Genomic DNA, 25,597 nt, shown 5'->3' with positions numbered 1-25,597 from the left:
AGCCTAGAAGCCAGAATGGGGAAAGACCTATTAAGTTTCATGCCCTTCCCCTGCTGGTGAATGGATATTTCCTTTGGCGTATTTTCTAGTAAGGTTTTGAAAGTCTCAGGGAATGCATCTTCCACCACTGCCCCAGCGAGATCATACTACAGCCTCCAGAGGTGAGTTTTTCCAAGGATTCAGCCTAGATTTTCCTTTTTCTAATCACATCCCTTTACTTCTACTGTAGTCAAACAGTCACATAGCACGCTAAATAATCTCACTGTGGGATTACACAGTCAGTGAGTCAGATCTTTGCACTGGACTAGGACTCAGGAGTCTTGGGTTCTATCCCCAGCTCTGCCAGTGGCCTGCTGGGTGACCTGGGGGAAGTCATTTCCTCCTGTCGCTGTACCTCAGTTTCCCTATCTGTAAAATGGGAATAATGATTCTCCCTTCCTTTGTAAAGCACTTTGAGACCTGCTAATGGAAAGTGCTAGATAAGAGCTTGCTATTAATAACGCACATACATCACAGGGGGCATTATTGGAATAATAAACCTACTAAAAATAGGAAACTATCACCCTGCGCTCCCCAGATAGAGGCTTGTTGTCTTTTCTCCTCCTTTCCTGTCTCTTCAGCCCTCATTCCTGCTCCACCTCTTGCCTCCCTCCTCAGTAAGGGACCAATCCAACGCACACTGCAGTCAACACAATGACTCCCACAGACTTCAAAGGGCTTTGGGTCAGGCCGTACATACTTGGTGCAAGGCACAGGAGCCCACGCTAGGGGTTCCAACAGCTTTTCACATATGCAGCCGTTTCATTTTGATCCTGTGAAACTGGGATTTATTTATTGCTCCAACCTGACCATTTAATTTAAAAAATGCAACTAACAAGCCAGAGCATATTTACTCTCTCCCTTTTTCTTTCACCTAAAGGGACCCGCCGTTCTCATTTGAATTCCCCTCTTCTCCTATTCATCCGTATGTCCTCCTATCATTCCCACCACTGATCCCAGATAACACTCGTTTCTGGACCTCCTATAGCCCAAAACAGGCTAACTGTTGCCCGACTGGACCACAGCTCTCAGCTTTGTGTGGCCAGGGACTCTTCCTAGAGAAGTATTCCCAAGGCTTGAGACTTGGAAGGCAGCAGCACTGGTGCGAGGTGAGAGATGGCCATTAGCGGCCGTTTTGCAGCCCCTGCAGTACACACCTATCCCTATAGATACATTATACATAAAGGGACAGATTCCCTGTCCAATCCACCCCCTGATGGCAGGCTCTAAGCATGACAATCAGGGCTGTAGTCCACGAAAGCTTATGCTCTAATAAATTTGTTAGTCTCTAAGGTGCCACAAGTACTCCTGTTCTTCTTTTTAATCAGGGTTTCGACACCACAAGGGGAGAACAAAAAGATTTACTCCCCCGCCCCCCCAATAAGCAGTTAAACCAACTGATTGCGTGCTGTGTTATTGTACAATGGAAGAATATCAAGTAAGATCTTTATGAAAGCTTGTGATACGCTGAACTGAACAGTCATTATGGTTACAGTTATGAATGCATGTGGAAAACTAGTTGTAAACGTGGCGCAACTTCAGCAGCACCTCACAACCAGACCAGGGCGGCCCCAAGCACCTAGCCATTGTCCAGCCCAGGAAAAAAACAACCAGGAACCATCCAAGCAAACAGAAACAGTTCAAAGCTGCAAAGAAAACCCCAGTGTTCTGGAACTAAGGGCTGGTCTATATTGGAAACATACACTGGCCTAGCTACGTCTCTCAGGGATGTTAAAAACCCACACCCTGAGAAATGTAGCTACGCCGACCTAACCCCTGGTGTAGACAGCGCTAGAGGAACAGAAGAATTCTTCCGTCAACCTAGACTCCACCTCTCAGAACCCTTCCAGTTACTGTTTTTCACCCCAAGCAGGTCTCTGTTGCACAAACTGCGTGGAGCGTCTGTGCCGAAGCGAGCTGATAACAGGAGGAGGGCTGCACAGACGATGAACCAGAGGGGAACGGGCCAAGGGTCTGGTAATTAAGAACTAGGGCAGGCCGGGTTTGAGGAGATGGGACCGGAAGGGCTGTTGACAACAACCTGCCAGGAGAAGCTAGGCTGGTGAGACCTTGTGATTGCGGGCTGGCTACTGGTGTCGAGAAACTTTCAGAGCACCAAGGCTCCTGAAGGTAATGACAGAACCTCTTACTGGTCTGGGTAATCCACAGAATGCGAGACCAAGGCAGGACAAAGGGAGTGGAGATTGGCTGCAAGTCCCCCAGCATGGATTCCCCCGATGTAAAGGAGTCCAGTGGACATACACAAGCTCCCCCCATCACCAGGGATCCCTCCCCTGGCACAAGGGCTGTGTTAGGGACAGGGAGAGGGAAGGAGGAGTGGCTATCCCCAGCTAGGGTATTGGCCCTTGGGGACCACAGCCAGTTGGCACAAGTTAGAGCAGCATCCAGGCTGCTCTTACTTGTGCTGGGGCAGAGAATCAGGGAGCCATAACTGACTTCCTGCCCACCTCCCCTACCCTTGCTCAGCATGGAACCCAATTCTAAAGCTGCACAGGACCCTTGATTAAGCAAAAGGTGGGGGACAGCACAGTAGGATGTGGAGAGCTCAAGGCATTTTCCACATTTTTGGCTTCTTACCATAAATGGTGTTTCCTTCAATCAGCCCCTTGCCTCTCTCTCCCACCACCACTCCATCTGAGTAGCCACAGCAGATCAGGTTGCTCCTGAGGACGGGGTCACCCCCGCGCCGGATGTCCGCCCCTCCCCACTGGTTCTCACGAATGACGTTTTCTAACAGAGCAGAAGAGAAAAAAAAAATCATCCGAGATCCCCACCGAAAGAAGGGAGGCTATGCCGCATTCCCATGCACCGTCCACCCCCAGGGCGTAACTGCTAAACAATTACACATCTGACAGTCACACACACTGCTGGGAAGTCCTCATTCCCCCCGCAAGGAAGCTGAAAAGGAAAGTCCCTGTTTGTAACAGGGGCAGAAGAACCCAGCTGGGGAAGTGGGGAAACGATGCACCTACAGCTGAACTGAGTAGATTCACAAAACACATCGAATTCTATCCTGAAGTCAACAGCAAAATGACTATAATGGAACCAGGATTCCACCCACCATTGACTTAGCAAATTTCACCTCTTTTTGTTTGCAAATCATCCCATAGAACTGGCCTGAATTTGCTCTTGGCGACGGTAATGGGAGTTTTACTGGATTGGCCCTCGATAAGCATCGTTCTTTACCCAATCACAGAGGGGCCTGATCCCAGCTCAACAGAGCAGCAGTAGGGGAAAAGGAGATGCAAGAAGAACAAGGGCTGGAGACAGGACAGGTGATCACAGCAGAAGCAGATTACTGCTGTTTAAAAAGGCTGCTGTCTTTTGAAACAAAAGAAAAGATTTAATTTTAGCGCGAGCCATACTATTACGATCGTCTGTGGTCTAGTGCGTATTTATCCTGCCCTGTCTCTTGGGAGCCATTCAGCTATTATCTTTTTTTAAAAATCCATAGTGATGGGCCTGTATTTACTTTTTTTTATGATGGAAAATAGGGCAACAATTATCATCTTGTCCTATGGAACAACAGAAAAGATTCAATTAAGTCTAATTACTGTCTGTAACTGCAAACGGAGGGCAGCAGTGTGTTCAGCAGCTTAATTGCACTTAGTTGTATCACTAGTTCTACGTAATTAGCCTTCCTCCTTCCCATGTCTATGTTCAGCAGAACAATTGCTAGGGGAAACAACTCCAAGATGCCGCTGAGGCAGAACAACGTTGACGACTCAAGCTCGCCATGAAAACCAAATACTGGATGAGTAAAAATACAGTTGATCCGGGTGCTGCTTCCATGGCACAGCTCTACGAACAAACGCCGCCGAGGAGAGCGCAATGATTCCAGCGAAACAATACAGAAAAGACACGCCCACACCCTCCCTTATTGGCATATGGGCCGATGATCTAAGTCTCAGGTTGATTCCAACGGCGTCTGCACCCAGCCACTGAGTCTAAAACAAAAATAACTTTGCAAGAAAGATGCATCTAAATATGACTGAGAAGCTTGACGCCCATTAGAAAACATCGTCTATCGTGCATAACAAAGCTGCTTTTAAATTATATACCTATGATTTGGCCTTTTCCATTCTCATTCACTGCTATACCAGCTGCAAGCCCCTGGAATATATGGTTCCCACTAGAGTAGAAAGAAAGGAAAAAGTTAGCTGCCAACGTGGTTGCTCTTTTTATTATATGTTAATCACGCACAGATTTGCCCTAACTAGACTTTCTGGGTTAAATGAACTGATGTAATAGCCCTTATATCCTTTACTCATTACCCAGCAGAGAGCGCTTCTGTTCAAAGTGCTGCCCGGGTTGATTGGCTCTAGGCTGCAGTTCATTTCCTTTTCTTCTTTAATGAGAATGCATCAGGCTTTGTAGTGACAATAAAATGGTCATGTGTAACCAGGGAAAAATAGACAGAGGAGAAGATATATGCAGAACTGATAAGACAATGGAGCTGCAGGTGTTTGGATAGCTTTCATGTGGTTCAAAATATGAATTGTAATGCCAGTCAAATGGGGAAAACATGCTGAAATACAAAGCAACAGAAGCAACCCTAAATCTGTCTGGGGATTGGTCCTGCTTTGAGCAGGGGGTTGGACTAGATGACCTCCTGAGGTCCCTTCCAACCCTGATATTCTATGATTCTATGATTAGAGACAGCTATTCTTGGAAATGTACATCATATTGCAAGTCCCACTAATATACTTGTTATAAAATATAAAGAAGAAGCCACAAAATTAGGAAACAGCAGGTTTGAAAAATGCTCTCCACTCACAGATTTTCATAAATCCCCCAAACCTGAGTAACGGGCATCAAATGGGATGATCCTCCATTAGCACAATGCAGAGAGAACCTCCATAACGCACATCAATGCATCAATTGAAGGCAAAGTAAACTGAAAACATAGGCCAGATTCTGCTTTCCAATGCAAATCCACAGCAATTCAAGTGAAGCCACATGGGTTCGTCCCAGTTGGCCAAAAACTGGCCTGATGCATCAAAGCATAATGTGCCCATTTTATTTCAAAGCAAAAATAAAAGTCAGATATTTTGGCTCAGAAGCACCACGGGACGAGGGGCTGGTCCCACACTAACCCCCCAGTTCGAACTAAGGGCTGGTCCACACTAACCCCCCAGTTTGAACTAAGATACGCAACTTCAGTTACGTGAATAACGTAGCTGAAGTCAAAGTACCTTAGTTTGAAATACAAGGTACTTACTGGGGGTCCACACGCGGCAGGCGGGCTCCCCCGTTGACTCCGCGTACTCCTCTCGCAGCGCAGGAGTACCGGCGTCGACGGCGAGCACTTCCGGGATCGATTTATCGAGTCTAGACAAGACGCGATAAATCGATCCCAGAAGATCGATTGCTTACCGCCGAACCCGGAGATAAGTATAGACGTACCCAAGATGTCTGTTTATTCTGGAACAGGGGGACAAATCTTACTGTCATTTACACTCCTGTGGTTGCACAGGGGTAAGTAAGGGTGGATTTTGGCTCAGTAAGTTGCACTTCAATTGTTTTCAGTTTGCTGTGTCATAAAGAGGAGTGAGGCAAGCCAAAGGGTAAAAAACATGGAGCTGTTTGTTGGAAAACCAATTGCAGTCTGATCCCGCAGACACTTCCCCACGCTGTCCCAATGATTTCAACAGGACCCCTTGCACGAGCAAGGATTACTCACGAGAATAAAGGGCCCTACGTCTCACATCTTCGCAACGTTGGGCATAAAAGGCAACACGCTGCAGTTTTAGCCCGCCTATTCTCACTGTAAATAAATGAGTGGTCAACGTTTGGGATACGTCAGTGTGCAGTGCACCGTCTCCGTTCGTGGACTGTGCTCAAGCAACAGGCAATATGGGGAGTGCAAAGGCCCAGATCCTCAGAGGTTTGCAGGCTCCTGATTTCCATTGATTTAAATATCTATGAGGATTTGGGCCAAAAATTATTAGGGTCCTCTACACCCCAAATGGGCGGTGTTTTATAACGGACAGTCCAAGACCACAGGAAGCGCTGAATGATCATATGGGCTTTTAGCCCATTATATATTGAATATCTCAGTTTGTGCATGCTCACAGCATGCGTTCATTTACTTCTATTTGCAATTGTATTTGTACTATACAGAGAAGCAGCCGCATTTTCTCTATTACTAGTGTGTGTTGAGAAAACTGCCTTAATAATACTATAGCATTATGCATTAGGATCTCTGTGTCCCTGAAATACAATGCAGTACTCACAAAAGACGCAATATTTAGAAATAGCTATTTATATAGAGAGCTGCTGCCACACAACAAAGGGAGAAAGTACCACACCTCCGCCCACCCACAAATACGCACACACGCATCCACCCAACTATTTAATTCCGTTAACTTTCCAAAAATGCATCTTCGGTTCTGCCCCAATTCAGTGAGGCGGTGCAAACATTTAGAACAATAGCAGCTCATTCACGGGTATAACGCACTTCAAAATGCACTGAAGAAACTAACTACACCCCAATGTTTTGTTTTGCAGCGTGATAGTATAGTTTTAAACCATTGCTGCTGCTTATTGACGACCTCCTGGTGCAGGCTCCGTGACAAAGATCGGGCAGCACCTTGTGTCTTTATACTAATGGGCCATGGCCTGCCATGGTTCCATGTCTCTTGCCTTACATTTAGATTACAAGCTCTGTAGGGCAAAGATTGTCTCTTTGGTAAATGTCTGTACAGTGTCTAGCACAAGTGGGGGGGATCAGCCCTCTAGCTGCTACAGAAATACAACTATAATAAACAAACAAACAAAGTCACTGGGGTTTAATGGGAGTTTTGTATGAAAACAGATGGCTGGTTCCTGTGCAACTGCTTACCCTTTGCACTGACAGTGCCTACTCTCGGAGGATTGCAAAGCAATTTGCAGAGGTGACTATTACTCCTATTTTACAGGTGGGGAAACTGAGACACAGAGTGGTCATTGGCTGGAAAACTCTGAGTCTTGCCAGAAAGCTCAAGACAATCCCCTCTCTGGTAGGGAGAGCACAGGGACAGGCAAGCAAGGAGAAGGGGAAGGAGCAGAGATCTACAGAACTCTCTGCTGCAAGGAGGTGCTAATGATTGGGGTTATTCAGTGGCAACAGGGTTTAAACTGAGGGTAGGGTTCCCCATCCAGGGGGAGGCAAGGGCGGCTGGCTGGCTGTTTGCAGGGACGGTGGATCAGCCCTGTTGGAGAGGGGCTGGGGAGTGGAGCTGGGAGGCAGCCACAGAAGCAGAGCCCTTCCATTCTCATTGCACACAGGATCAGCACGTGGGCTTCCTGGCAGAACAGCCGGAGGTAGAACATAATTAGCAGCACTCGGAGCTTGTGATGTGCCCGCAGCATTTGCCAAAAACTCAGTACCTGTGAAACTGCACTGCACCGCCAACGGGCTTCTTTCATCCGCCTGGGCTGCCCTGGCCGGGTTGTTATGAACTTAGTGGATCGCACTTTGAAATACACCGGTGCCGTATCACATCGTTGACCGGCAAACACATCGGCGTGTGCTACCGCTGCTTTATCAATATCCCCTTCTCCTCCGAGTCCGCCGAGCAAGCTCAGCTCAGGAAGGGAGATTGAATGCAGGCGACGCAAAAAGAATCGTTCCCCTGGGGATCGTTTCAGTCTAGCCAGGGGAAACGCTCTGGGAAAGCCAAGGCCCCTGCTTGCTGTACCAGTAAGTCCCAACAAGGGGCTGGTAGGTTGTGAGTCACCCAAGGCTGACTTGTCACTGCACTTCCCAAGCACCCCCCACATGGGCCAGACTGAGGAAACAATCAATTACGGACTGGATGATTAAACAGTTGCCCAGGAGATGCAGCTTGTCAGTGGGGGGCAGTTAAATTATGGAGATGTCCCATCCCATCTCCTAGAACTGGAAGGGACCTTGAAAGGTCATCAAGTCCAGCCCCCGCCTTCACTAGCAGGACCAAGTACTGATTTTGCCCCAGATCCCTAAGTGGCCCCCTCAAGGGCTGAACTCACAACCCTGGGTTTAGCAGGCCAATGCTCAAACCACTGAGCTATCCCTCCCCCCAGTTAGACGCAAGACAAGGGAGGCTGGGAGGAAGGTCCAGAGACGCCCCGGATCACCGAGCGATGAGATCTCTCCCCCTGCGCCGAGGGAGAAGGTAAGAAGCTTTATGCGCTGGGCTGTAGCACATTGGGAATGACACACACAGCGTTGGACCTACGCGGGAGTGCGTGAGGCCTGTTTGCTGCGAGGACTCCGGGGGGGGGAACCCCGCCCTGTGACATAGGGAACCCACATTCTCACCCGAGGGCCTCTTCGCACGGATATCAGCAGCATGACATCCTGGAGCACCTGCACACCAGTGTGATTACGGATCCCCCACCAGGGCCAAAATCCCATAGTCTCCTAGCAGCGACGGGTCATCATCCAGGATGAAAAGAGCCTCCGCTTGCAGCCAGAGAAGATGGGTGAGGCCTTTGGCAATGCTGTGGAACGGGAAAGGGTTACTTCATCTCCAGCATGGCATATGATCTACTGTGAGCAACTACAAGCTTTACAGTGGTGTATTAATGGTCTCCCCTCCGACACCCGAGGGTCTGTCTTCACCGCAGAGTTAGCGCGAGTCAGCCGCCTTAAAGCGACTCCTCTCCAGTCAGCCTCGCTCGACTGAGAACAGCCCGGCCGCGAGAGAACACTGGAGCTGCGGGCTCCTCACTCGGGGGTGCTCTGCTGAGCCGTGCCAGGCTCTTTCCCAGCGAATTGTGGGAGAATGTGTCTGTCGGGTCTGGGCATACCGGAGGAATTATGGGAAGGCACTGGAGGACTTGTAACTCTCAAGCGGAGCTAGCCTGCATCCACGCTGCAGGGTGGCCCTGTTAGCAGCTGACAAGTTGTGCTAACTCAAGCTGTAGCCGATGGACCAGCCAACTCGAGGGAAAAGCACCACTGCACTTGAGTCAAAGCGGGTGTGTGTGGATGGGACTCAGGTTAGGGGCCACACTCGAGTTTTAACTCAAGTTAACTCTGCAGGGAAGACAAGCCCTGAGATTGTAGCTAGCCCCTCTGCAGCCAGCTGGCAGGCAGCAGAGAGCACCCCAGAGGTTCCTAGGCCAAAAGGGACCATCATGCTCGTCTAGCCTGACCTCGTGCATCGCGCAGGCCAGAGACCTGCCCCACAGTAATTCTAAGCAGGGCTCTTAGAAAAACAGCCAAACTGAATTGAAAAATGGTCAGGGATGGAGAATCCACCACGGCCCTTGGTGAATTGTTCCAACAGTTAACCGCTCTCACTGTTAAAAACAAAATTATGCCTGATTTCCAACCTGAATTTGTCTAGCTTCAACTTCCAGCCATTGGATGACGTTACACTTTTCTCTGCTAGACTGGAGAGCCCATTATTAAATATTCGTTCCCCATGTAGGTACTTATATCAAGTCACCCTTTCGCCTTATTTCTGTTAAGCTAAATAGACTGAGTTCCTTAAGTCTATCACTAGAAGGCAGGTTTTCTAATCTTTTATTCATTCACGTGGCTCTTCTCCGAACCCTCTCCAGTTTAGCAACATCCTTCTTAACTTGTGGGAACCAGCGCTGGACACGGCATTCCAGCAGAGGTTGCACCAGTGCCAAAAACAGAGGTAAAAATCTCTCTGCTCCGACTCAAGATTCCCCAGTTTATGCATCCCAGGATCGCATTAGCTCTTTTGGCCACAGTGTTGCACTGGGAGCTCATGGTCAGCCAGCTCTTTTAGAACTCTTTCAAACCCCCACTCCTTACTTTGGGCAGCATGAACAAGGGCTGCCCAGAATCATGGTTTCTGCAGTCAGTGGGGCCTTCCCCTGGTGGGAGCTTATGGGGAAGAGAGAGGGGAAGGTCGGAGTAGGCAGGCATAGCCAGAACTCTGCATACCCCCATGTGCAGCAGAGCTGGTCTGTGTGAGGAGTAGGTTGCACCACTGAAGTAAACCTGTTCCCTTCCTTAGCAGAGAAGGGATCCTCTGGGAAGCACAGAACCCTCTGCTACTCTCAGGGACACTGTGCTGGTGCAGCAGCCCCTACAAAGGACTGTGCTCAACCCGTACAATTTAGCCTTGAGTTCGCAAAAAGGAAAATCTATCTACTGACTACAGAACCTCACACAGGACCTGCCTCAGTGCCCACCCAGCAAGAGTGATGAAAATCAGCACTGGACCCAGTACAGAAATCCAAGCCACAACCAGAAACTCACCAGAGAATAACCCGCTGGGGGCTCTAGGGAGATGTTTAATGTGCTTTGTTCCATCTGGGCTGCATCACTGAGCAGGCTAGTGACTGGAATCAAGGGGGCCAGGGCTCTTTTCTCAGATTGCACGCACGGAACAGTATTTCTCCAAGTGCAGACGAGGCATCGAGGACAACCGGAAATGAAGGACTGTCCCTGCCCTTGGGCACCTGACAGCAGCGTTGCCTGGGGCACCGCCCTCCCGTTTTCTGCATGTGCACAGGGAAGTTCCTGTGCTCATGACTGCACCGCTTGAATTCAAAGCAGTCGCTCCAGGCTCAATTACACTTAATGTCTAGGCAGCACAGCTCAGCTTTGACAGCCAGAGGAAGCCAACCTTGTTCCATGACTACAACAGAAACACAGAGAGCAACGCACGAAGAACTGAAAAGCTGAAGATACGTAACCCGCATTCGCTGTGCATTTGACATTTTGTGGGAGTTACCGTTGCTGTTGAGAAGAATTTCCAAAATCTTGCCCTGGGAGATGCATCCAAATGACATTCAGATGTCCAAAGGGATAACCCTCTGGCTGTCTAACAGTCACATTTCCCTGCTATGCCGAAATCCAAAGCTCAGACATGAGGGTATTTTTAAAGGTGCAGCCTGGGACCACGACATCTACGTCCTATTGTCCACATACGATTCAGTGCCCGAGAAGGGAAACGGAGCTACCCCACCGCGGTAAGAACTTCGGAGCCTAAGTCCTGACTTAAGTGCTTTGGAAAATGGAACATAGGCTCACTAAGGGCCAGATTTTTAAAGGTATTTAGGCACCAAAGAGGCACACACGTACCTAGTGGGACTTTTAAAAGTGCCGAGGGGCCTAAGGGCATCAAAATCAATGGCAGTTCAGCGCCTAGGAGCTTTGACTACAAACCTAACATCTGGAAGTTATCGGTCTGAATTACAGGCAGCCGGACAGGACAGTTAAAAGGTCTGGAAGACAGGCTTATGCATCTAACTCAGTCAATTATTGGCATAGTGATCCCTATTCTCTGCATATTTAGAGTCACAACAGGGATAGAGCCGGGGCAGCGGGTTCGGTTTCAGCAATAGCCACGGAAGGCTCCTTGTCCCACGGCGTTGTGAGAGCAGCACAGAATGATGTGGTTGGAAGGAACAAGGGGGCTTCTGAATGCCGGGGGGAAATCAGGCATGCGACTGGTAGTGGAGTGAAGGCAAGGGTTCTTTTAAATTCCCATGGCCTGCTCAGCAACGATTGGGCTAGCAATACTGTCTTGTGCAGAATAAAATTTCTTCCCCTACTGGAACCCGAGAGTAAATTATCCCTGCCTCTTCGTTCCCTTTCCTCCTCTCTTGCATCAACAACTGATCTTGATTACTCTTGATTATAACTTGCTTGGGCAACCTGCCAGTGACACTGACTAGGGAGAGAACAAAAGCTACATAACTAATCATTTGCTCTTCAGCCTGTCTTTCTCCAGACTCATTAGCCACATCATCATGAAGACCGGTCCATTTTAGAAATTGCTACTTGTCTGATGGAGCACTTCCATAATCCTTTATAAAAGAGACCCCCTCTTGACCCTGGTGTTTTACAGCACAGTAAATCGGTCTTGCACTTGCCAACCCTAGCTCCCATCCTGGAACAAGTGGTTCTGCAACTGATATTTAAGCCTTTTTACAAGTAGCTTACAAGAATACTTTCAGCTCTGCACTCAGCACAGAATGTGGACTAATGAGAAGTTAGTGGGAGTTTTACTTAAATAAGGACTGCAAGATTTGGGCTTAATTATACATATTCTTAGCATAATCACATTCTGCCTACTACACATCCCTTGCAGTTACAATTCCACATAATATTTTTCTTCCCTCCTTGCCTAAACTGTTGCTGTGAGCCGTTACATGCTGGCTGCATTCCATCCTAGATTCCACCCCAGAAGAGGCTGCATTTCAACAGTGGCTGAAGTGGCTTTAATAGACTTGTGATGCAATTTGGGCTCCTTCAGGATAAAAGTCACTTTATCTAAGTGCACAGTGTGGTTGTTACTATTTAAAATACAAAACCCAAATTACTTAAAAGTCAAACAAAAGAGCATCATGGGGAGGGGGGGGAGGAGGCAAATGAAGGGAATGTGGCAGCTTACTTCACAACGTTAAGTTTTCTAATATTGTATGTTGATACAGCCATTTTCACCCTAACATGCTTTACAAGCTCTGGTCCCTATATATGAACAGAATGAGAGGAAGGGCTCCCTAATGATTAGGGCAATAGATTCAGACGCAGGTGAGCTGCATTCATTTCCTGATCCTGCTACAGTATGTGTGTGTGAGATGCTGGACATGTTACTTGTTTCTCTTTGCCTCTGTTCCTGACTTCTACACCTGGGAAGATCACTGTTCCTTCGTTTACTTGGACTGTAAGCTCCGCAGGGCAGGGACCGTCTCCCACTCGGTGTGGGGCCCTGATCTCAGTTAGGATCTCTAGGTTCTACTGCAATATAAATAATAATACTAAATGCAGCCATGTCTGGGGTGGGAGGGCAGCAAGCAACCATCCCAACAGCAAGGGGCAGGGCCATTTCTGACCAAAATGACCAGGGCAAACCTCTGAACTAAAATCAGAGGAGAAGAGGACTCGACGAGCTGCATGGCTTTCCGTTTCTCCTCAGGAGAGGCGGCTGGCACGTACTATTAGGCCGTGCCCTTTTGCTGCCTGTTGCCCATTGACTCTGGCAGGTGCAGAGTATAGATCTATCCCCCGCCCTTCCTTGGAACGCACTAGGCATTGAAACGCTTCTTACCAGGGAGAGCAGCAAGGTCAAGATTAAGGGGGGGGCGCTTTGCTTAACGTGGGTCACCTGCACCAGGGGAGTGCACCCTCTCACTCCCACACCATGAAACCATCTGTCCAGGTGGCAGTGCCCTGCAGACTCCATGCCTTTCCCTCAGGGGAAACATTCTGCTTCCCATGCCAGCGGAGTTGCGTGCACAATTCTAAGGCAGGATATGACCCATTTTATCAAGTCTAAAAGGATAACTCTCCTGAGGGGAAGGGGCCAGAGCTCACTTTTCAATTCCAGCATCAATGATTAAAACTACCCATCTGCTGTGATTTCACGACAGGGTTGCCAGGCAGGGCGTGCGTGAGCGGGCAGAGGGGGATGGACACGCAGAGGCTTTAGAACATGATCAGTGTCAGACAAGATGATCACAGCAGTTCCTTCTGGCCTTGGGGAGTCTATGACATGCTTGGGGTGATTTTACACTGAGTCTGGATCAGTCTCAGCATGGATTAGCACATGATCCAATCCCTGCTCTATGTAGCCAGGAGACACCCTGGAAAACAGCACATGCTGTCCCCCTCCTCACCAGGAGCTTTGTGCCGCATGTAGGAAGAGTTCACAAAGAACCACAGCCAAAGAATGAAGTCAGCTGAATTCTGCTAGTCTGAAGGAAACCTGCCAGGCTCTGACACTCCTGTTCCAACGGATCGGCTGTAGTCAGCAAACTCCAAAAGAAATAAGGTGCTAGGAGGATTTTCAGCAGGAAGACAAACCAGAATGGCAATGACTTGTTTAAAGATCGATTGCTTCACTACCCCGACTCTGAGTCCAGTGGCCACCTGCTCTGAACAACGCAGCGCTGGCAAAGCCCGGTTCCCTTTGAAATCAAAGGTCAGCATTACAGAACAGCACATGGGAGGTGTTGGGGCACAGAGGCAGCCACAGAAAAGCCCCCATGACAATGATATTTCTGCTCCTCACCTGGGGATGGAGGTTACTACATGAAAAACATACCAGGAGAGGAGGGGGAAGGAAGAGACAAACATGAAAGGAGAGAGCGAGAGAGGTCATTGCTTAATAACATACCTCACAATGGGGTTCCCATTATACAGAATGTAAATGCCGGCTTCTTTATTCCCGTAGATCTGATTGCTACGGATGATGCCTTTTCCGTTGCCAAGGACAACGATGCCGGAGCGAAGGCCACTGTGTATCTTATTACACTGCGGTTTCATTTATGCACATGCGGAGAGAATAAAGGCAAAACAGAGGAGAGATCACTCAGACGAGTACACGACAGGAGATTGCAGGAGGGAGATGGGCAGCTTGTATGGAGGGATGTGGACAACGGACCCAGTTGCCAGGAGGGGTCACAAAAACAGAAACCCCTTTAATGGACCAAAGTCTTGTTCCACTTTTAATTTTCCTGCATGAATTTAGTGCGCATTGAAATAACTTGAAAGCTGTCACACTGGGTCAGACCAATGTCCATCTAGCCCAGTATCCTGCCTCTGACAATGGCCAATGCCAGATGGCCCAGAGGGAATGAACAGAACAGGCAATCATTGAGTGATCCGCCCCATCTCCCATGCCCCGCTTCTGGCAATCAGAGGCCACGGACACCCAGAGCATGGGGTTACATCCCTGACCATCTTGGCTAATAGCCCTCGATGGACCTATCCTCCAGGAACATATCTAATTCTTTTTTGAGCTCAGTTATATTTTTGGCCTTCACAACATCCCCTGGCAATGAGTTCCACAGGTTAAAAAAAAAAGCACTTCCTCTTGTTTGTGTTAAACCTGTTGCCTATTAAATAGATGCTGGATCTACAACCCTGGCATGACTGGAGTCCCTCCTCTATGTACCCAGCTGCTACAGCAGCACTGCAGCCATCTCCACCCTGCCCTGCCAATGGGTCCTGACCCTGGATAGGTCTGGGGCCGGAGGTCTTCATCCCCATTCAATCCCTGGCGTGCCTGAGGACACCCAACTAGGGTGCCATGCTGGGCAGTGTCTCTCTGTGATGTGCCTGCTGGGTAGAGGTCGATCATCACCAAACAGCCAGCAGAGGAGGAAAAAAAACATTGGTCAGCCCTAATATAGCCCACAAGCTAAGTATGAGTCAACAGGGTGATGCTGTTGCAAAAAAAGCAAACATGATTCTGGGATGCATTAACAGGTGTGTTGTGAGCAAGACACGAGAAGTCATTCTTCTGCTCTACTCTGCTCTGGTTAGGCCTCAGCTGGAGTATTGTGTCCAGTTCTGGGCACCGCATTTCAAGAAAGATGTGGAGAAATTGGAGAGGGTCCAGAGAAGAGCAACAAGAATGATTAAAGGTCTTGAGAACATGACCTATGAAGGAAGGCTGAAAGAATTGGGTTTGTTTAGTTTGGAAAAGAGAAGACTGAGAGGGGACATGATAGCAGTTTTCAGGTATCTAAAAGGGTATCATAAGGAGGAGGAAGAAAACTTGTTCACCTTAGCCTCTAAGGATAGAACAAGAAGCAATGGGCTTAAACTGCAGCAAGGGAGGTCTAGGTTGGACATTAGGAAAAAGTTCCTAACTGTCAGGGTGGTTAAACACTGGAATAAATTGCCTAGGGAGGTTGTGGAATCTCCATCTCTGGAGATATTTAAGAGTAGGTTAGATAAATGTCTATCCGGGATGGTCTAGACAGTATTTGGTCCTGCCATGAGGGCAGGGGACTGGACTCGATGACCTCTCGAGGTCCCTTCCAGTCCTAGAATCTATGAATCTATATGAATTGGGGGCAGCACCATGGAAGTGAAAGCTCCCTCTCTCCCAGGAGCTCTCCCGGCTGCTGGAGAGAGGAGTCCTGTACAGCTGAAATGGAAAGGATTTTGTTTTGTCCGTGGCGGGCATGATCTGTGTGTGGAGCGATACACCTCCATGCTTCTCACACACATACATGGGGCTGACACTTAATCCCGACGCATGAGGATGTCCTGGTAGGTGCACTTAAATGGCGACACGCTGCCTTTACCACAACCGGGACCAGCTTTTTCAGGGGACAGAAACAGAGGGGTAAACAGAGCTTGATGAGCAAGCTTAGAGCAAGGACGGCAAGTGTGTCACGCTCAGTCTTCCAGTTTCCTCCAAATAAAGATCTCTCCGGGCTCTACGCAAGAACGTCATATTTCTTGGCAGCCCTGGAACACAGCCCAGGTCAGCCTGCTTTGGTCCAGCGTCAACTCAGCTCGTTATGTCATCTGAGTGCTCCCCGTAACCAAGGTAACAGAGTGCTGACAGACAAGATAGGAGCCCAATCTAAGCCAATCCCGGGGCAGACGGGGTGAGGGGCGGAAGGACAGAAGCGCTATAGGATAGATTTTCAAAAATGCTCTGTGCCCCACAGCTCCTGCTGAGAGCAATGGGAATTCCCTTCTCCCCAGCTGAGAGCAATGGGAGGGCTGCAGAGTTGCAAAATATTGGACTTTAAACCTGACCCTGGCGCAGGGCTGAATATTACCCATCCTGGGGCTTGGGCCAGCGCAGCCTTGGGGAGGTAATTCAGATTGGAAGCAGTGTTTGTACAGCACCCGGCACAATGGGGTCCCAGTCACGACTTAGACCTTTGGGTGCGACTGTAAGAACATTTAATAAATAATAACAATACTGCCCATCCTGGAAGTCGGCACGCGGCAACTTAGGGAGGAAATTCCACATCAGAAGGGCAAGAGGACACATTATTGGGGCTGGTTGGGGGTTTTTCCCCCCACTGGTGGCTGCTGCTCAGAGATTTAAACCCCAGGGCAGATGGAACGGTGGGCAGAGGGCAGGTGAGCTGATCCAAAGTGCAAGGGGCAATTTATCACGACTGCATGATTTACAACATGACTGCACAGGTGACTTCATTGCTATATTTCAATGTCCATTTGATATGCTATTTGGAACGAGGAGAATGCCCTGATACCCTGTAGGTAATTGCTCTTTCCCTAAGCATAGCAACTGCAAGGTAGGTGACATTTGGGGATTATTTAAATAGCCTGTTTGCCTTGAGTCACCATTTCAATGTCAAATGAAATACGCTTGTCCAACAGGAGGCCCTCTGAATCAAGCAGATTATTCTGAGGCAGAATTCACTAATGAAGAACCCAAAAAGGTTAGACTTGGGGCAAGAAGCCAAAATCCTTCCTTAAAGGCCAGGGAGACTCTCCAGGGCAGTTCAGACAGGAATGTTTGGCCCCCAAAAAGAAGGAGCTTCAGACAGATCCAGGCAGAGGGAATGTACCTACCAGTATCAGAGGGTTGGCTCCCTTCCGGATATCCACCCCCGCCTCGCAGTTTGAATGGATGTTATTGTCTGCAATCAGACCTCCAGCTGCCAAGCGCAGAAATATCCCTGATGCTTTGCAGTGGTGAATGTCATTCTTCAGCATGATGATCTACAGGGCAGAGGAAAAGCAATTTTAGTCAGTTTGTGTCTGAAGAAGGAACCTCGTAGGAAAAGCATAGCTTTAACCTTCTGCCACCTCAAGAGTCCCTGGTGCATGGAAAACTCCCATTGCCTTCAACTACTAGTAGTATCGTGTTCTGTGTTATGATGCCAAAAAGTTCATTAGATTCACAGACTTTAAGGCCGGAAGAGACCATCATGTTCATCTAGTACGACCTCCTGACCTCCATCGCAGGCCACAGAACCTCACCCACCCCCTCCTGTAACAGACCCGACCTCTGGGTGGGTTACTGAACTCTTCAAATCATCATTTAAGAACATAAGAACGGCCGTACTGGGTCAGACCAAAGGTCCATCTAGCCCAGTATCCTGTCTACAGACAATGGCCAATGCCAGGTGCCCCAGAGGGAGTGAACCTAACAGGTAATGATCAAGTGATCTCTCTCCTGCCATCCATGACCACCCTCTGACAAACAGAGGCTAGGGACACCATTCCTTACCCATCCTGGCTAATAGCCATTAATGGACTTAACCTCCATTAATTTATCCAGTTCTCTTTTAAACGCTGTTATAGTCCTAGCCTTCACAACCTCCTCAGGTAAAGACTTCAAGTTACAGAGAACCCACCATTTGTTCTAGTTCAAACCAGCAAGTGACCCCTGTCCCATGCTGCAGAGGAAGGTGAAAAATCCCCAGGGTCTCTGCCAATCTGACCCGGGGGGAAAAATCCTTCCTGACCCCAAACGTGGTGATCAGTTGAACCTTGAACATGTCGGTGAGACCCACCAGGCAGACACCTGGAAAAGAATTCTCGGTAGTAACTCAGAGCCCTCCCCCTCTAGTGTCCATCTCTGGCCGTTGGGAATATTTGCTGCTAGCAGTCACCGATGGGCCACATGCCATTGTAGGCAGTCTCATCATACCATCCCCTCCATAAACTTCTCAAGCTCAGTCTTGAAGCCAGTTCCCCCCACCCCCTTTGCTCCCCTTGGAAGACTGTTCCAGAACTTCACTCCTCTGATGGTTAGAAACCTTCATCTAATTTCAAGCCTAAACTTGTTGATGGCCAGTTTATAGCCATATGTTCTTGTCAACAAGGCGCTTAACTTAAATAATTCCCCCTCACTGTTTATCCCTCTGATGTATTTGTAGGGAACAATCGTATCTCCCCTCAGCCTTCTTTTGGTTAGGCTAAACAAGCCAAGCCCTTCAAGTCTCCTCTCATGAAGTAGGTTTTCCACTCCTTGGATCATCCTAGTAGCCTCTCTCTGCACCTGTTCCAATTGCATTCATCTTTCTTAAACATGGGAGACCAGAACTGCACACACTATTCCAGATGAAGTCTCACCAGTGCCTTGTACAACAGTACTAACACTTCCCTGTCTCTACTGGAAATACCTCGCCTGAGGCATCCTAGGATTGCATTAGCCTTTTTCACAACCGCATCACATTGGCGGCTCATAGTCATCCATTATACTCAGGTCTTTCTCCTCCTCAGTTGCTTCCAACTGATACGTCCTCAGTTTATAGCAAAAATTCTTGTTGTTAATCCCTAAGTGCATGACCTTGCACTTTGAACTACTAACTTTCATCCCATTTCCATTACTCCAGTTTTCATGGTCATCTGCAAATTTTATTAGCACATTCCCACGTTTTGTTCATGAATGAAAGACTGGTCCCAAGACCGATCCCAGAGGAACTCCACTGGTAACCTTCCTGCCAAGCCGGACAGTTCACCTTTCAGCATGACTCGTTATAGTCTCCCCTTTAACCAGTTCCTTATCCACCGTTGGATTCTCATATTCACCCCCATCTTCTCCAATTTAACTAATATTTCCCATGTGGAACTGTATCAAATGCCCTCCTGAAATCCAGGGAGATTAGATCTACTGCATTTCCTTTGTCTAAAAAGTTATTTTTTCAAAGAAGGAGATCAGACTGGGATGGCACAATCTACCTTTTGTAAAATCATGTTGTATTTTATCCCAATTACCCTTTACCTCTATGTCCTTAACTACTCTCTCTTTCCATTTGTTCCAAGACCTTGCATACAGCTGAGGTCAAACTAACAGGCCTGTAGTTTCCTCGAGCACTTTTTTCCCCTTTCATAAAAATAGGAACTATATTAGCAATTCTCCAGTCATAGGGTACAACCCCGTGTTTATGGGCTTAAGTATGGGCTGGATGAATGGACTGTAAGGCGTATAGAAAGCTGGCTAGATCGTCGGGCTCAACGGGTAGTGATCAATGGCTCCATGTCTAGTTGGCAGCCGGTTTCAAGCAGAGTGCCCCAAGGGTCGGTCCTGGGGCCGGTTTTGTTTAATATCTTTATTAATGATCTGGAGGATGGTGTGGACTGCACTCTCAGCAAGTTTGCAGATGACACTAAACTAGGAGGTGTGGTAGATACACTAGAGGGTAGGGATCGGATACAGAGGGACCTAGACAAATTAGAGGATTGGGCCAAAAAAAACCTGATGAGGTTCAACAAGGACAAGTGCAGAGACCTGCACTTAGGACGGAAGAATCCCATGCACTGCTACAGACTAGGGACCGAATGGCTTGGTAGCAGTTCTGCAGAAAAAGACCTAGGGGTCACAGTGGACGAGAAGCTGGATATGAGTCAACAGTGTGCTCTTGTTGCCAAGAAGGCTAACGGCATTTTGGGCTGTATAAGTAGGGGCATTGCCAGCAGATCGAGGAACGTGATCGTTCCCCTTTATTCGACATTGGTGAGGCCTCATCTGGAATACTGTGTCCAGTTTTGGGCCCCACACTACAAGAAGGATGTGGAAAAAATTGGAAAGAGTCCAGCGGAGGGCAACAAAAATGATTAGGAGGCTGGAGCACATGACTTATGAGGAGAGGCTGAGGGAACTGGGATTGTTTAGTCTCCAGAAGAGAAGAATGAGGGGGGATTTGATAGCAGCCTTCAACTACCTGAAGGGGGGTTCCAAAGAGGATGGAGCTCGGCTGTTCTCAGTGGTGGCAGATGACAGAACAAGGAGCAATGGTCTCAAGTTGCAGTGGGGGAGGTCCAGGTTGGATATTAGGAAACACTATTTCACTAGGAGGGTGGTGAAGCACTGGAATGCATTACCTAGGGAGATGGTGGAATCTCCTTCCTTGGAGGTTTTTAAGGCCCGGCTTGACAAAGCCCTGGCTGGGATGATTTAGTTGGAAATTGGTCCTGCTTTGAGCAGGGGGTTGGACTAGATGACCTCTTGAGGTCCCTTCCAACCCTGATATTTTATGATTCTATGGATTCATTAAAAATCCTTGCTATTGGGCTTGTCATTTCATGTGCCAGTTCCTTTCATATTCTTGGATGGAGATTATCCAGGCCCCCTGATTTGGTCCCACTAAACTGCTTGAGTTTGACTTCCACCTTGGAAGTAAGTTCTACTTCCAAATCCTCATTTCCATTAGCCGCCCTGCCACTACCCCTGAGCTCCTCATTACCCTGATTAAAAACTGAGACAAAGTATTTGTTTAGGTGTTGGGCTATGCCTGGATTATCTTTAATCTCCACCCCATCCTCCGGGTTCAGTGGTCCAACTTCTTTCCTGGATGCTTCACAGGAGGCAGGGCCGACTGCAAGCCCCTTGTTCACACTGGTGAGCAGTAAGTCGCACCCCTAGCCCCATTGACATCAGTGAAATCATGAGATTGACTTAAAAAAATCACACGCTATTTAAAATGATCTGTTTTGGATCCTTTTGCTTTTCCTGCTGCGTTTAGAGCCTTAGGAGGTCACATTTTCAAGCCCTCCATCAATATGAGGATTAGATTTTTAAAATGAAAGCAAGTCTCACATAATCACGGGACTCCAGGAGGTGAGGCTTTAAGGAAAAAAAAAACACCGAAGTGTGAGCGTCACAATAAAATCACTGCCTTCATTTTCAGTAGGCTTTGGGCACCTGATTCCCTTGGGCAGCTATCAATATCTGCTCTGATGGCAGAGAGACCAGCTTACTACCTGGGTTATCATTCCTGAGCTAAACATTTCTTATCATGCCAAGACTTTAAGATCCTCACCGTGAATTTCTCTCTGTCCATCTCTGTCTCTCTCGTTTCTGTCAGCTGTTCCCTACTTCACTGCAGCAGCCACCGCAATACCATTGAGAGAAATTCCACAGCTGCGGGATTAGGGTTTGACTAAGTGTCCTGGCCAGTCAGTCCCCTGCAGGGCTGAGATGCTCCATGATGGCTACAGATGGTCAATGCAGCCTAGTGGGTAGCGCACTGGCGTGGGACCCTGCAAACCTGCGTTCTAGTCCCAGCTCTGCTGGTGACCTTGGGCAAGTCACTTTCCCGCCCTCTGCCTCAGTTTCCCCACCTGTAAAATGGGGATAATGATACTGACCTCCATTGCAAAGCGCTTTGAGAAGTATTAGTGAGAAGAGCTGGATGTTATTAATATTCTCTCTCTCTCTCACACACACAAATAATATTTTAGTGGACTCTTTTTGGAAAATCCTGAGCCTGATCCCCAGTTATTCCACTCCTGTGCTTGGCTGGTGGTTTCAAGCCACCTTGGTGCTTCCCATGCAGGGCACAAAGCCTCAGGGGTGCTCTAACTTGTGCACTGCTCCCCAAGGCTCTTTATCAGCCTGGGAGGCTCAGAACAGCCACAGTGCAGTGCCCTCTGGTCATACCCCAGGTCACTTCTCTATGCCAGGGCCTGGGGATGGGGTACAGATAGAGCCCTTACACCAACCAGGGAAACGCCTGCACAGGCTGCATCCATGGGGGGGAGGGGCGGCCTTTTCCACACACTTTCAGGTTGTTTTATGCCACCAGAGCAAATGAGCAGCAAACCTGGTCCTCCCTACTCAAGATGCAATGCACAATTCTGGAGATCAGTTAACAAACCAACATGCACAAAACAGTCATCACAGGAACAATAACAGTGTTTAAAATAAAGTATGATGGCCGTGAATGACAAACAGTGCCGAGGGAATTCTGCCACATGCAGAAACCCAGAACTAGATTTTGGATGGTTTGCAAAACAGTCAAGTCAGGTCTCATGTGGGGGATTTTTTTACGTTGTCCACGATCTCCCTTTACTTTAAAGGCAGGATGTGTGGTTAGAGCGCCCATTCGGGAACTCTGGAAGCTATTCCCGCCTTTGGCAAGGCATAGGAACACAGGAATTGCCAAGGTCCATCTAGTTCAGTATCTGGCTCGGCCAGTGGCCAGTACCAGAAGCTTCAGACAAAGGTGTAAGAACCCCACAGTGGCAGATGTGAGATAAACTGCCCCACATTAGCTCTCAGCCTGAGTGCGAATAGTTAGAGGGTGGTGAGCGTGAAGCAGCAGGTTTTACAGCCCTTCCAAAATGTTTAGTGTTAATTATAACGCTGGATAGTCTTGTTAGCCACACAAAAGTCCATCCCCAAGCTAAGTTCTTGGCTTCGGCCACTTCCCCTAGCGGTGAGTTCCACAGTCTAAGCATTGGGTGGAAAAGTAGTGCCTTTTATCAGTGTTGAATTTGCCACCTTTTAAAATGGCAGAACATCCCCCTGTCCTTGTGACAGGACTTTGCTGTGTGACCCTGGGCGAGGTCACCCCATTCTCTCTGCCCCTCAGTCTGCGCCCCTGTACAACGGGATAAGAGCATGTCCCTGCCTAACTAGGGTGCTGGGAGACCCAGAGCAGTGGATAAAAGGGGCTAGGTCCCTGTGGGGGACGATTATTGAGTCTGTCACCAGAGTCCGGTAAGGTCTTTCCTATGGGCCTGTGCCCCTCCCCCACACGCCTCTTGCAATGCCCGTGTAAATGGATCATTCTCAAGGGGCATGCATCAGGCTCGGGGTGGGGGAACGGAATCCTCCCCCACCCCAAACCTGGCAAGGTGGCGGGGGGGGGGCCACATGTGCATCTCTGATGGAGGCCACCTGCCCCAGACCAGCATAGCTCTGACCTGAAAGCAAGGCTGTGAGGAGAACGCGGAGCAAACAGAAGCAGCACCCAGCCAGGGGAGGGGCGGAGAGGAGAAATGCCCTCTCCCCACACCCAGAGGAGAGAGAGAGAGAGAGAGTGCTGAACGGCACCGTGGCGCCACAAAGCAATCCTGACCAAAGTGCCGGTGTTGTTCAGCAAGGTCTCCATGGAGATGGTGCATCAAGGTGAGGTGACCTGCACAAAGGTCATGACGTTGGAACCTTGGCTCTCCTGTGCCGGCTTCGTGACTCCATTCAGCTGGCGGCTTTTTGGGGGCTCCAGTCTTCAAGGCTGAGAGGTGCTGATGGAGCAGGAGAAGCACTGGGGTCAGAGTCCCTCATCATGCCAAACCAGAGCAGGGGTGACTAACCTTGAATCCAATGTGCTGTACGTCTTCACTAGTATTTCTCATCCGCATCCTTCCTCTAGTGTGTGCTCAATGCTCCAGATTACATTTCATGGACCTTAACCACATGTTGGATATTGTTAGCTACAGCAGAGCCACACTACGGTAACTGATCTCATGAGACGCAGCCAAACACAGCTCAGCAAACCAGGGAATCACTCAACAAGTTTTCGTAGGCTGCTTCTCACCCAGAGTGAGGTGGCTCCAAAGTCAGGTTCCAAAGCAGAACTTACAACAATGCTTGCATGCATCTCTGCTATTTAGAGCTACCCTGAAGTTAGAGACCCAAATCCAGGCCTGGTAGAAGTGGGCACCACTCCACTAATAGAGCAGTGTCTGCTTACATCTGTCCTGAATTTGGCCCAGCAAAGGCACTATTTGCATGCTGTGAAAGCACATCTACTGAGCAAGAGGACACAGAAGGCAAAACACCTGGTATCTAGATGCAGAATCAGCCCAGCCAGCAAAGTTAAGGTGGATTACCTTCTAATCGCGGCATTGTTTTATTTAAGCAAACAAGTAGTTAAATACGCCTGCAGTTATGGTATTTAATTCCTTCCAGTCAAATAAACCCCTAGCCCCATGTCTGATTACTAGAGAGAAATAATCTACAAATTGCTTTCACATATTCCCATTTCAATGAACAACATGGATCAGAAGGTAATTAAATTACACTTCCTTTATTAGCTCGTTCCAAAAAGGTGCTTCATTCAATCCATTAATTAAACGTGGAGCTAGGCGGGCAAGGTTAGTCACTCCCCACTGCCCTGGTGGGGAGGGCCGGTTCACCGTGCAATGCCAAGCTCTGCTCAGCAGAGCAGTGGTAACAGGGAGACATGCTGGGAGCTAAGCACGGGCCCCCGCCTATGGACTTCACGGGCATTTGTTGAAAGTTGCGCACCTTGTCCAATGGCTTTGCTGGGCTGGGCTCTCATCCAAAGCCCATTAGAGTCAACGGAGCTGATCCCACGGACGCCAGTGGCCACTGGATCAGGCCCTAGGTTCATCCGTGCTATAGTGACGGACAGCAAAGAAATCATGAATCCAACAAAGGACAAGGTTCAGATGATACTTCGCTATTCACCCCACCCACAGCACGTCGGTATTGCCTACCATGCAGCACGGTACAATAACTACGTGCTGTGAAGTGCACTGCTAACAAAGTGGGCAACCTTAGCTTGGAGTCTCTTTGCTTTCAAGTCAGAGCCAGGGGGGAATTTATGCTAAGCAGAGCCCGCAGTAAGAACTGCTAATCCAGTTTCCAATCTGGCATCAGAAAGGGCCCTGTCTAGTGCCAGGTGCCACAGAAGAGCTTAGCTAGGCCTGGCCCTGCACATGTGTCAGCAGGCTCGCCTGCCATGGCTTTCCTCCGGCTCAGTGCCACTGGATGCACAGCTGGTTCTCACTCAGAGGATGCTCTAACAGGCTGTATTGGCAAAACTGCAGTAGGGATAGTGCCGAGTGTTGCTGGCCTGCCCCTTTCCTCCAGCCACGCCCATTACGACACAGAGGGGAGTGGCACAGGAGCGACCGCCCCACCACAGGATCTCCCTTTGCACTGGGGTGACTCTCCCAGGCCTCAATCCACTGGGTAAATTCTCTGCTACTAGAAATGGGAGAAGACTCCACCGAGCACAATGGAGCTGCACCCACTTACTCCAGAGGAGAATCTGGCCAGATTCCCCCAGGACCACAGGGCATGCTCCCTGCTTTGCAAACACCATCAAACCAAGAGCGAGGCCTATTGTCCCCTCCCTACACACAGCCAGTTTCCTC

The 25,597-nt window shown here is 48.8% G+C and overlaps 1 protein-coding gene across 4 annotated transcripts in view; it reads right to left on the bottom strand.

Moving 5' to 3' along the window:
• Positions 1–25,597, bottom strand: part of FBXO10 (F-box protein 10) — a 63,266-nt gene that overhangs the window by 13,010 nt on the left and 24,659 nt on the right. For all 4 annotated transcript variants that reach the window (XM_024100186.3, XM_042850415.2, XM_065549767.1 and 1 more), the window contains exons 4-7: positions 17,309–17,458; positions 14,136–14,272; positions 4,122–4,192; positions 2,638–2,790 (exon numbers count right to left, since the gene is read on the bottom strand). In XM_024100186.3, the coding sequence (XP_023955954.3) occupies positions 2,638–2,790; positions 4,122–4,192; positions 14,136–14,272; positions 17,309–17,458 (511 nt within the window). The remainder of the gene's footprint in view (positions 1–2,637; positions 2,791–4,121; positions 4,193–14,135; positions 14,273–17,308; positions 17,459–25,597) is intronic.

Source organism: Chrysemys picta, chromosome 6 (genome assembly GCF_011386835.1).
Source record: "Chrysemys picta bellii isolate R12L10 chromosome 6, ASM1138683v2, whole genome shotgun sequence".
Classification (NCBI taxonomy): Eukaryota; Metazoa; Chordata; order Testudines; family Emydidae; genus Chrysemys; species Chrysemys picta.
This window is presented reverse-complemented; position numbering and strand designations above follow the sequence as displayed.